Genomic DNA, 13,159 nt, shown 5'->3' with positions numbered 1-13,159 from the left:
GCCTTTGGCCCAGGGCGCGATCCTGGAGACCCGGGATCGAATCCCACGTCGGGCTCCCGGTGCTTGGAGCCTGCTTCTCCCTCTGCCTATGTCTCTGCCTCTCTCTCTTTCTCTCTCTGTGACTATCATAAATAAATAAAAAAAATTAAAAAAAAAATTAAAAAAAAAAAAAGTTTATCACCTTAGACATAGTTTTTCTTTTCTTTTTTTTTAGACATAGTTTTTCTACTTTTATAATTTATCTCAAAGGAGGAAAAAAGATGTACTGAAAGATTTATGCCTAACACAGCACTTATTAAAAATTATGAATGTCTGCTCTGTAACAGGTACTACACTAGGCACTAAGAATCTAATGGTGAGGAAAATAGACACGGGCTACCCACTCAAGCAGCTTCTAGTTTAATAAATGGTTTTGTTGGTGATCCATTTTTATGGACTAGATAGAGATCTATTCAAGTAGCAATTTCATTAAAAAGACACCTTTGCCTCTCCCTGTTCTTGAAAACACCTCCCCTTTTTAGCTTTCCTCCTTAATGGAAAAAAAAAAAAAGGTGAGTGGCAACTGGAAGTTTTAGGAAAAGGCTAAATGTTGTTTAGATAAGGAAGAAGTTTCTTCTTTTCTGTTGCCTCTAGGATTCTCAGTACAGCACAGCTTGTTGACATTTCTAATCTATCCTCTCTGGGATCTGAACCTGCAATTTCTCATGCCTCCTCTCTCTTTTATTCCATGTTCATAGACCATTAGGTCTTTTAACTAGTTTTTGTAAAACATATATGAAAATCACCTTGTGGGCACGTTTTTCTTATTAAACTTAAGTATTAAAAATCATCATGGTTCAGAAAAGCAGATCAGAATTGTCATGTTTTCAAAATAACCTCTTATGTTACTATCCTAAAGTAATATTTGTTTTGTTTTGCTTTTGAAGTTAGTGACCTATCTTTTCTAACTGGGTTAAGAAGTTAAACCTTAGCGTTTTGAGGGAAGGCGTTTGGCTGGACAAAATCACCATCTTAACCTGGTGGGTAATGCATGAGTAAGAAGTTAAACCTTAGCGTTTTGAGGGAAGGCGTTTGGCTGGACAAAATCACCATCTTAACCTGGTGGGTAATGCGTGAGCTCTGGAGCCATGGCTTGGCTTCCAGCTGCATGGCCTTGGGCCTGTCATTTAATCTCTCCAAGCCCCTAACATCCTCCATTCAGGACAGGGAGATAATACTAGCAGTACCTACCTCAGAAGGAGGTTGTGGAGAATAAATAGGTTAAAGTCTGTGAAGTGTTTTTGCACAAAGTATGTGCTGTACAAATATCCTTACTATTGATGTTTGGTATGTGAATAGCCCCATAGGCTAGCCATGTTACCACTCATATGTACAATACTGAAATTCCTTTACAATTTAAATTCTCTACTACAGATGGAAAGGCCATTTGGGCCACAAAGAGGCAGAAGACATGCTTTAACTGACCATACAGTTATAGAACAGAAGAAGAGGGGGAAGTGGATATGTTAGGCAAAAGGGAGGGTATGTATATTCATTCAGGAAATATTTGTTGAGTGCCTACTTCGTGTCAGACACTGAAAAGGCACACTTGTGAGTCCAGCCTTGTGAAGCTTAGCCAGGTCTTGAGCAGAGCGGAGCTGGGCAAATGTTTTTGTATTGTTAATATAAAGCCAGCACTTTCTGGAAATGTAGCTCCTGTTAAACATCTCGATTTGATTGCAGTTGTTAAGAAATCCAAGGTCTCAGAGAGGCTGGCAAAATACCCTCCAAGTTCAATTGCCCGTGTCTAGGAAAGGAACTGACAAGAGAAGGGCTGGGGAACCCTCACCCCTGTAATTGTGGGTCTCAGGACAGAAAAGGAATGAATATGTCGGGTGGTGAGAAGCATAATAGTAGTGACTTGAATTAAGTCCCCAGAGGAGCAGTTTTCTTCCAGCCTATGCTCTGGGTACCCTTTAGCTCTCAGATCAGGAATCAAATCCACTTAAAATCACGGATTGTATTGGCTGGTTTTTTGGCCTGGAACAGCTGGACAGTAACAAAAGAAGGGGGACCCTTAAGAGCAGTGACGGCTCAGGCTTGACCAAAAAAAACCATTAACTAGAGAGGAAGTGACTCTGGGCCAGCTGAATCAAGACCAAGTTGGTTTTGGAATTTCCTTGGCATACTTACTTTGTGGGTCTGGATTGGCCTTCCTGCAGATTTGAAGGGTTGCTCCAGGAGGAAAAAAGGGAGTGGAGAGAGGGTGGAAGTTAGCAGGAAGCCAGTTCAAAAGTCAGGCAGCTGTGAAATCAGTCTAGGTGACTAGAACCTGCAATTGGGTGGTAGAAGGAGAAGTGGAAAGGAAAAGATGGTGAGAAAGGCCTGGAGGAAACATAATCGGTGTGGAGAGGCAGGGAAGTGAGGGGTTGGATTCTGGACTGAGAGGACTGATTCACATCCTGGTTCTGTCCCTTTCCGTGAGTCATGTACTAGTTCTTTACTAACCTCTGTGTGCCTCTGCTTCCTCGCTGTGTAGGAGGAGCCACTAGCACAGCGTGTGGCACACTTTCCGTGCTTGGTAAACCTGCTCTGTTACTACTGATTACAGTCATTGTTATCAATATCTTTGTCATCTTTACTCTTGATAGGCTTTAGCAGCTGTTTGGATATGGGAAATGAAGGAAACTCTGAACCTGAAAACATGGGATAAAGGCAAATGAGGGGAAGTGAGAAGAGGACTTGGTTGTGAGTGACAGTTCGCTTGTATATGAGTTGGAGGAGTTAGGAATATTGACATTGGAGTAGAAACCAAAGCTGTAGTTTAATGAGTTATTGTAGACAGAATTCATAACTGAAACAGTGGAAGTGGCCAAGGGCTATCATAAGGAGTAGGTAGGAGATGGGGCAGCCCGGGTGGCTCGGCAGTTTAGCACCGCCTTCAGCCCAGGGCCTGATCCTGGAGACCCGGATCGAGTCCCACGTCGGGCTCCCTGTGTGGAGTCTGCTTCTCCCTCTGCCTGTGTCTCTACGTGCCCCCGCCCCCCACTCATGAATAAATAAATTTTTTTTTTAAAAAGTAGGAGTGGAGGAGAGCCAAGCACAGACTTGATTTCTCATGATGTCTGCAGCATTTGCTACAATTAGCTCCATGTGTAGAATGCAGAAATTGCCTTTGTGATTTGTGCTGGGTGGTGCTGAGGACATCCTTTGAGCTTTTCACAAACCTTTTGATTCTTCGCTTACACTTCTTTTCTTGGGGAGCCAGTGAAGTGTGTGGCCTTCCCTAGGAACAGTCCTTTCCTAGGGCTACCGTAATAAATTACCACCAGTGAGTGGCTGAAAACAAATATGTTTTCTCATAGTTTAGGAGGACAGGAGTCTGAAATCAAGGTGTCAGCAGTGCTTGTTCTTTGTGGAGGCTCCAAGAGAAACCATCTCGTGCCTCTCTTAACTCTGATGGCTGCCAGCCATCCTCCACATTCCTTGGTTTGTAGACACGTCATTCTAGTCTCTTTCTCCATCTTCACATCACCTTCTCCTCTGTGTCCTCTGTTCTCAGAAGGACACCAGTCATTGGATTTAGTGTCCTCACTAAATTCAGGATGATTTCATCTCAAGATCCTTAAATAATCAGAGTAGACTGGCAAAATTGCTGTTTTCAAAAAAGTTTCCAGAGGAATGTGAATTCGGGGAGGATACTGTCCCACTCATTGTGTGCTGTGCCACAGAAGCTGGCATGTGCTGCATTCTTAGCCCTGATATTAGAAGATAATGTGTCCTGATTGGATAGTCTTCCGAAGAATTGGCCTCATAACACTGATTTTTGAGGGGTTTACTTAATAACAGACATGGATCAGCTACTTGTGAGGTATGTGAGTGGGAGTTGGTTGTTTAATAGCCTTTGATTTATTTTTCTTGTTTCAAAATTGATTTTCATTAAAAATGGAATTTTTCATTACGTTTGGGCTTTTTGTGTTTTCTGGTCAAGTTCTTCATCTGTCAGGCAAGCTCTTCTGAAGGACTTTTGTCCCTAGATTTATTCTAGTAAACTGAGTATGCTAAAAACTAGAGATGAAGACCATCTGCACTCTTAAGGCCTGTCCCCACCACAAGTAGTGGGTAGTGGGGGGCAGGATGGTGTGTGGAAGGGACCCTGAACCATGAGACAACAGACAAGGGTTCTGGTCCCAGTTCAGACCAGTTAACCAAGAGACCTTGGATAGGTTTTTTTTCTTATTGTTAAAATGAGACCACCCATTCTTACCCTTTTCTCCACAGCTTCTAGTGAGTGTCCAGAATGATAATGGATATACATGGTCTTAGCTGTAGATAAAAAAATGTATGCAAATATGTGTTATTAAGACTGAGTTGAGATGTAATCTTATTTAAGAAGTCACATTTCCATGCTCTCACATCTATCCTTTTTGTGTATATTTTTCTCCCACATAGAATTGAATTAACCTACAATTTGATCATTTCCTCCTCTGAAGGGCAAGATAGAAGTTACCTTCTTTCTCCCTTGGTTTTATCCAGTATGGAGCAAATGATACTTTCTGATACTTGTTGATACTTTCTGATACACTATGCTAGGCATGTGATGAGCAAAGAGTGAGAACTTGCAGCCCTGGAGATAAGTGCTATGGCCAGGAGATAAAAGACCCAGTAGAGCATGGAGAAGGTTCTCCCTGCCCCCCTCCCCTCTACCCAAGTGGAGTCCTTTGAAGAATGAGCAAGGGTTAAGCCAGTTGAAAGAAAAGAACCAGGCACAGTCAAGCAATTAAAAGGACTTGATCCTAGACCATGATGGGGAACCAGGTGAGAGGGAGGTCTGCAAAGGTTGAGATGAGGGGCAGGATCATGTGTAGTGTTCTTGGCCATGATACCTGGAGTTCAGACGCTGTCCTGAGAGCAAGGCAAAATCATAGAAGGGTTTTAAGCAGGAGAGTGACATTGCAAAATTGTGTACTTTAAAAGTTGTCCTGGCTGAAGCATGGCTGCCAGGAGGACTGTAAAGAGAGGCATTTTCAGTAATCCTGCAATGGTAATTAAGATCAAAGTGGATGGTGGCTGGTGGCCGAATTTGGTAGGACCTTGGTGAAAAACTACCAGGTCACCATGGCTTGGCGAAATCAGGAACCAAAGAGAAAACAAAGGCCATTGGAGGGACTTTGTTTAGTTTCAGACATATTGAGTATGAGATTGCTGTGGAATATTTCCAAATAAAAAATATCCAAGAGGCAAGCAAAGTAAATACTGACTTTAAAGTTCTTAGACCTTGTGTTCTCAGCTGTACACAGGTTAAGTCCATTAAAGATTGTCCTTGTTCCTCTTGCTCTCGTTTCTGAGAGTCGTTTATCTGTTTCAGCGTGACATTAGACTGGAACCTTCAAAAAAAAAAAAAAAAGACTGGAACCTTCACCTTTCTGCATGTTTGTTTTCTCATCCAAAATGAAAAGGCAGACTGGCTGATCTTAGTGAGCTCTTGCAGTTTAAACCTTCATCAGACACTGCAGTTTTTTTTTCCTTTCCAAAGGGATTGATAAGTGGAGTTGGGGAAGTTTCTAGTCTTGTTTGTCAGAATTTAGTTTGAGCTCTTCTGATTGCATATTCTTATGCTAAGAAAAAGGCTTATTCAGATGTATATTGGGAGCCCTCAAAAACATCCTCAGACATGCTAAAGGAGAGAGGATGTAGCCAGATCTAGGGCAGTGGGAAAGGCCTGACCCACCCTCTCAGGAGAGGGTCGGATTAGGCCTAGACAAAAAGCTCTGGCCTGCTGATCCGTCTGCTCACTGAGGCCTGGCTCACTCTGGGTGGTCAGGAGCCTCTCTTGTCAGGGGGAGTCTCACCCCCTCCTTGAACTCTACTCATTCTAATGGGCCCAGGGCAGCAAACTTTCTCTTTCTTCAGCTTTTCCATCTTAGGAAGTTTTTAGCAGGATAGGCCAACTGAGGAAGCCAGAAGCCCACCTGAGCCATACTGCTCCCCTGCTGTGGCCTGCTCCTTCAGTTGGGAATCTGTGTGAAGGTCCTGAGCTAGGGAAAGCCTTGTCCCTTCAGCTGCTATAATTTTCTTAAGACCATATTGGCAACCAGGAAGAAGTATGCAAATGCAAAAGCACATTCACCTCACTACCCTCTTCTGTCAAAGGAAAGTTTGTGACTCTTCAGAGTGTCCTCAGCCTCCTAGTGAAATGTAGGTAGGTGTCAGTGAGGGCTGCTTTACCACAGATGTGATCCTTACCTGGTCCGCCGGTCCCCATTGTGCCTGTAGTGCTCTGTTACTAGGGGTTCTGAGCCAAACAAAGGATGTCAGGTTGGGTCTGCTCATCCCCTCCAATTTCTCTCACAAAACAAATCTAGAATTATTGCTTTCATTTGCATTTTCTTTCCTAGGGTGTTTCATCCACTCATTGAACAAACTGCTATATAGCAGGTACCATACTGTAAGCTCTCTGAAGGCAAAATGCATAATTTGCTCAAGCATCAAATAATACAGTAAGATAGACAAGAAGACAACTTAAAGCAGTGGTTCTCAAACTGAGGCATACATCAGATTCACCTAGAGGGCCGAATTCTGACTCAGTAGGTCTTCAGTGGAGCTAGGAATTTGCCTTTCTCCCAAGCTCCCAGCTGACGCTGATGCTGCTCAGGACACCCCGTACTGTGAGGGACTCTTCAGGGCTATAGTGCAGATGTGAAGGTAGGGCCAGGAGCCAGGTGTGTAGAGGAAGGAGTAAATAGCTTGTCCTGGTTTACTCACGTTTCTTCCTTTCATGTCACCTGCTATATTTTCTGACTTAGATTTTTCTATACTTTTTGAGGTCCTAAACACTCCCTGGAAGACTGCCTCTGCAGTCCATGGTACTCTGGACACTGAAGCCTGTGTCAGGAGAGCCTGTCTGCTTCTATCCCAGGTCCAAGGTTCTTTGTCTCTTCCCCCTGCTCTAGCAACTCACACCCCTGCCCCCAGGTGGGGTTCTGGGAGCCGGAGGAATGTGCTCCTTCAGAGATGTGGAAGAGGGAGCTTACTTTAAAAACTGGTCTGTGGGTGAGCGCAGCTGTAAACGCAGTTTTCAGACTATTCTCTGGAACCCTGGCAAGTCACTCTTCTGGTTTGCGCCTCCTTTTTGCTTTTTGTTTCATTTTTCTTTTAGTGTGATAAATACTGAAAGGATTGGGAAATTTTAGATCTGGTTCCTATGGATAGTTTAAACTCCTTTAACAAAAACAGTGGTATATCTTTAAACAATTTTTAGAATTTTCCACCAGATACTATTCAATCCAAGAAACATTATTAAACACTAAATGCTAGTCTCAGAGGTGGCCCCAGGGGTGCAGACATAAGACCTGGATCTTCCCTTCCTGGGCTCTCACTTGCCAACCCTTGGGAACTTGGTTGTGAGAAATCCTCCTCAACTGCCCTCCTCTAAACTAGTACTCTCCAGCTTAGAACATCTCCACTGGTCCATTTTGAGTTCATCCTCCTCTTCTCCTCCTGACCAGCCCACTATATGTTGCATGTCTCTTGACATTTGTGGTAACTCTAAATTCCTTCTCAAGGGGAGACAGGAGAGATGATGAGAGGTATGAAAGAACTGATCAAGTCTCATTTCACTCCAATCTCTCTTAGGCTTCCACTTCACTATCTGACTTCTGCTGTTAACTCAGCAGCTTTGGGTGTGGGAGATTTGGAAGTAGATGCCCCATCTTGCTGGGCTAGGTTTGTGCATGTTAGTGAATAGTTTCCAAGTGTCAGTCTAGACCCAATAGGAAGTGATGCTTTAGGATAGAAATTTGGAAATGTCTGGAAATTGTAAATCCTATCAGTTGAGGCTGAAATTGAAACCCTGATTCCACCTGTCTCTATTATTTATCTCTTTAGGATCAGATATCTTAAAAAACCTCTCATTTCATTTTTAAAACTTGCCAGAGAAAAATCTATCAGATAAGAGTACCCCCATCTTGGCGAGTTGTTGAGAGGCAACAGGATGAGGAAGTGCCACCATCAGGCTGCAGGCCCCCTCATAGTGCTGCATAGCACCCCCATTGATGGCAGTTAGAGTCCTCTGCTGTCACAGTAGGGCTGAGCGAGCTTGGACTGAGACATTCACATGCTAGGTCCTGAGACTCTCTTGACTTTTTTTTTTTTTTTTAAGACTCAGAATGTCTTAAAATAGCACGGTAGCTGAAATAATAGTACCAACAACAACAGTAATAGCTTGCCATTCCTGAGAACGGTTGTTTGTTTAAAATCCGAGGCCTGGGTTCTGGCAACAGTTAGTTTCCACGAGCGGGGCTCCCACAAGATTTGCTCTAATGGAAATCATATGGTCTGGTCTTGTCATAACCGGAAACACAGGGGTCTGTGAAGTGTTCTCCTGACCCCTCCATAAGGAATTTTCTGACCGAAACTAGAAACACCTACACACCCTAGAACTGGAGGTAGATGGTACAGACCTGATCATTTGAAGAAGCTTAGGATGTTACTGTGTGTTCCCCCCCTTCTTTTTTTTTTTTTTTTTTTTTTTGATTACTGTGTGTTCCTGTTCAAATAATAATTGTGAGTCTCCTCTTTGGGCTACACTCTCCAGCCTAATCTAATCTACAAGCAGGCTGCACTCCCCTCACCAGGTCTGAAGAGGACATTTGAACTGCCTTGTTGAGGGAGGGAGTCAGGGAGTCCAGCCAGCCACAGTGTAGCCCTCTGAAGGGATAGTCCTCAATCAGCCCTGGACTCCCACCATCTTCTCAGAAGCTTTTGCCATGCTGACTGACTGTGGGAAAAACTCACCAGGTCCACAGGCACCCACAGGCTCAGCTTCTTTCCGGTTGCTCCGTAGAGCACTCCCCACATCACACTCAGGATAGGTTTTCTGTTTCTAGCCCCCTGCCCACAGCCACAGTTTGGGAGAGGGGGGAGGCTGGGAGCATGAGGAAGACCCAGAATGAGCAGCCCGGGGGTGGCTTCTTACATGTGGGAAGGAGTGAAATGACTTTGTTGACCTTGGGTCACATGCACTCTGGACTTCTGGAAAGTCCTGAATGGCAGAGTCACTAATGGCTTTATGACAGTTGCCTTTTCCTGACTCTTTCAGCAGTCCCAGCTAGCATCCTTGGCCTCCTTGATTTCAGATTTTGACAGGTGATAAAAGCACATATTGAGGTTGCTGCTTCACAGAGTCCAGATTCATAACTATCGATTGATGATTTTTTTTTCTTTGTGGAGACGCTCCCTCATGTGTTTTCTGTTACTTTAATGGATTGCTTCCTGATACATTCTGAGCCTCGGGCACTTGCCCTTCAATCTGGCAAACTGCAGCTTGACCTGAATGGAATCAAATTTAGACCAGTGTAAGCAGCAACTACGGAATGTTCTAAATTGCATCTTTGTGGAGCTTAACTTTAATCAAGATACTCCAGGCTTTTTCACTTCTGTTCTCTGCATTTTTGACATCTTAAATGCCCTGTAGGCACAGTGTCTGGCCCTGTGCTTCCGTGGGCTAAATGGGAAGTACTTGGTGACCATGATCTATTTGTCAGTAGTAATTACTCTGATAATCACAGAAGTCCTACGGTCGTTCTGGCCTGTCATGGCCCTGCCAGTAAACCATTGTTCTCCCAATTCTCTCTGCAGTGGATTTTCATGGGATATCTCCTACCCATCCTCTTTCTTCCTCTTTTTCTTAGAGGGCCACATGTGCGGTTTTGTGCAGGAAATCCCCACTGTTCTTATGTTCCCCCGACTGTAGTTGGAAAGACATCAGAGTGTCCAGGGCAGATCTCAGGCCTGAGGTCCCAGCAGGCCAGACAGGCAGCAGATGCCTATTGCTTTTTTTCACTTTGTATTTACCGTTCCCTTGCTTAGAGTTTCAGGACCCAAACCAACAGGTTATTAAAAGAATGAGAGTAATTTGACTTCTGACATTGTTTGGGGTGTGGGGTTATTTGTGGTGTTTTGTTTCTGATTTGAAAGTAGCTGTTTGTAACCACTAACTCTTCCCTTATTCTTTTCTTGCAGACGAGCTCACAGTGCCTGCACTTTACCCCAGTAGCCCTGAAGTGTGGGCCCCGTACCCTCTGTACCCAGCGGAGTTAGCGCCTGCTCTACCTCCTCCTGCTTTCACCTATCCCGCTTCACTGCATGCCCAGGTAATTTATACCCATCGGCCACGACTTCACTCACCCCATCACCAGTCCTTTCCAACTCGGTTCCCCAGAGCACACCGTACAACTAACACCTATCCAGCTAACAGACCCACCTTCAGGAAATTAATGATCCCCTCTAAATCAAGCTGACACTCCTCCAGGACTTGAGGACCGTCTGACAGCAATGATATCACCCACTGCCTGATGTTTGCCCCAGATGACACCTCTCTCCTCCTTAATGATCTCACCCTCATGTCACACACAAGACACTGGGCACAGGTTCCCTCCCCAGCCCCCAGCCAGCCAGAGGGCGTCACTAGAACACGGTCGTGTGTGTGTGTGTGCCTGGTCGTGTGCAAGGGCTGCGGAGGAAGGTGTGCACTTGTGCGGGAGTTACATGTCTCTGTGTGTACCTGCGTACTGAGAGATTGCTGCTCTCGTGTTCCAGGAGATTCAGTGACTGAAGGGGAAATTTGGAAGTTTCCAGGATAGCTTACACTTGTTACAGGAGAGATTAGGGGTTCCTTTCTGCCACCTCGAGGAAGCCCTGTAGAAAAAGGAGGGACAGTGTAGTGTGGAGAATGTAATTACAGGTTAAGCTGAGGGCCTCTGGACTTACTTTCCTTCTGAGTTAATAATAGCCGGAGTTTTATAAACTCCCTGGTTTCTTCACAAAGATTACGATCTATATAGCAGCCCCTCCTCTCCCTGTGAAAAGAAAAACGTTGCTCTTAGTACAAACAGTAGTGATAACCATTAGGGTTCAGAGTGATGATCAATAGCAAATAAGAAAGCATGAAATTTCATTCGTCTTAATGCACGTGAAATTCCTCTAAAAGCAGGAAAGCCTCGTTTCTGAAAAAAACAGTTGGCCTAGACAGGCAGGTTGGGGATTTTTGTCTTTTTTGCTTACTGTTTATTTACAAGGCTGGATGAAATATAGTTTCCCAGAAAACTCTTCCTTCTGACTTAAACCTCTTTCATGTTGTACAGAACTCACAGGGTTTTATAAAACACGGCCAGGCAGCCCCCTGGCTAACTAACATCCTTATAGGCTGCGGGGTCAGGCGTGGTGCTGGCTGCGTATGCTTCCATTCTGTTCCAGCTGAGTTGTCATTGCTCTTTGCACACACGGACAGCCCAGCTTCCCTGCTGCACAGGCAAACTACAAAGAGAGGACCTTGGTGCCTAGGCCCCTGAAGTGATGACCCCTGGTGTTGGCAGAAGGAGGTAGAAAGTCGAGTCAATGGTGAGGGAAAAGTAGATGATGGTGGTTGAGAGCACCTGGCACAGAACGTGACCTATATGGTAGCAGGATTCAGAGCCTGATGCCCAGTGACCATATCAGCTGTGCTTTCTGCTTTCCCTTCCCTCACTGCTGCTTCCACCTCAGTCCTTGTCAGGGCTCAGTGTCCTTGTAGGTGGCAAGGGGGAGGGAGAAGGGACAAAATATGAGCCCATGAATATCTTCTGCTGAGTCATTGAAATGTTTGCGGTGGCCTTGGAGGTAACTTCATAGATGATGGGGAATGACTCAGAGAGGTCCTCCCTGTTGTTGGGCCCGCCCCCACCATCCATGGATTGGTCTTCCTTTCCTCTTCCTAGACTGCCTAAATACAGATTAACAGACAGTTGAGGCAAATGTTGCTAGTACCGTGGAACAGTGCCAAGTGTGCCGTGTATTTTGAGTGTTGGTGGCTTTGTTAATCAGTAAAGCTTTTCACTATTGCCCTGGAAAAGCAAGAATTAACAGTGGCCATAAAGGACCGGGAATGATGGCTTTTGGGCCTTAATAACATCTGGGTAACTTGCCCTTGTTTCATATAATGGGTGAAATCCAAAGTATGTCTGGGGGTAGGTGGAAAAAGGAATTGAAGAGTCTTAAAGGATTAGAAAACCCATGCCCATTGTGAGAAAGGTTAGAGACAGTGCCAAGATTAGATGGACTCAACCATTGGACTTGGTGGGATGTATTGCCCATGGTGGCACCCTCCCCCGTGAGTTCTTCCTTGATCTTGAGACTTTCTCAACCTGGAATCCACTTGGCTCCGCCACATCGGTCCTAGAGTTGGTGGAACTTTCATCTGAAATCAGAGAGATCCTTGTGCTCAACCCCACAGCTTGTTTGGAGTCATTCCCAGCGCAAGCTTGGGTGCTGTATTCTAAAGGCTCATGAACAGATATGGTTATTTAAATTTCTTTGTCCAAGATGAGACTCCTAGAATGAACTGGTAGAGGCTTTCCCGATCAGCAGGTCTGGCCCATTTTACAGTTGAGGAGACAGACCAAAGAAGATGGAGAGTTCTCAAAAGTCGTGAGTGGCTCTACTGTGACTGGAGCCAGGTCACCTGATCCCAGGCCTTGCTGTTTCCACACCTCAGTGCTGGCTCACCAAAGACTTATTCTTTGTTGGAATTTTGGAAAGGCCTCGCTCTACTGACTCCTTGGATCTTTCTTCTTTAAGTAGATGAGAAGCCTGTGAGAAGAGACTTGGAGGCAAAGACAAGGGAATCAGAGCTTAACCTTCACCTAAAGGGCCTGAGAGAATAGAGCAGTGGGGAAGACTAAAATGGAGCATCCCTTTAGTGGATGATTCTGGTTTTGTTTGGAGAGCTTACTGTATGTCTTTGGAGAAGTGTTTATATTATTTTGCTTTTCTTAGCAATGTTGTGCTCTGTTTTGAGACTTGGATTTTTTTTTTCTTCTAGTGTTTCTCTCCTGAGGCAAAGCCCAACACACCTGTCTTTTGTCCACTTCTCCAGCAAATTAGATTTGTCTCTGGGAATGTGTTTGTAACATACCAACCTACTGCAGACCAGCAGAGGGAGCTCCCATGTTGAATTTGCTTGTTAGCTATTTTTCCCCCATTTTGCAAAAATTATTTCTTGGTCACATTTGAGAGATTTCAATAAAAATTTTAATCAGAGCAAAAATTATCTCAAGTAGACTGCAGCGTTTTGTTTTCATGGTGATGCGAGTTTGGAGCTGAGAGGTTATCTCTGAGATTATGGGATGATTGGGCCTGTGAC

At 44.6% G+C, this 13,159-nt stretch overlaps 1 protein-coding gene across 6 annotated transcripts in view; it reads left to right on the top strand.

The window, feature by feature from the left end:
* Nucleotides 1-13,159, top strand: part of RBPMS (RNA binding protein, mRNA processing factor) — a 173,427-nt gene that overhangs the window by 137,462 nt on the left and 22,806 nt on the right. For 5 of the 6 annotated variants that reach the window (XM_072763571.1, XM_025993541.2, XM_072763570.1 and 2 more), the window contains exon 6: nucleotides 10,003-10,133. In XM_072763571.1, the coding sequence (XP_072619672.1) occupies nucleotides 10,003-10,133 (131 nt within the window). Of the gene's footprint in view, nucleotides 1-10,002; nucleotides 10,134-12,838; nucleotides 13,073-13,159 lie in introns of those variants that run through there. The other variant, XM_025993543.2, reaches the window with a different exon arrangement.

This window comes from Vulpes vulpes, chromosome 7 (assembly GCF_048418805.1).
Source record: "Vulpes vulpes isolate BD-2025 chromosome 7, VulVul3, whole genome shotgun sequence".
Lineage (NCBI taxonomy): Eukaryota > Metazoa > Chordata > Mammalia > Carnivora > Canidae > Vulpes > Vulpes vulpes.
This window is presented reverse-complemented; position numbering and strand designations above follow the sequence as displayed.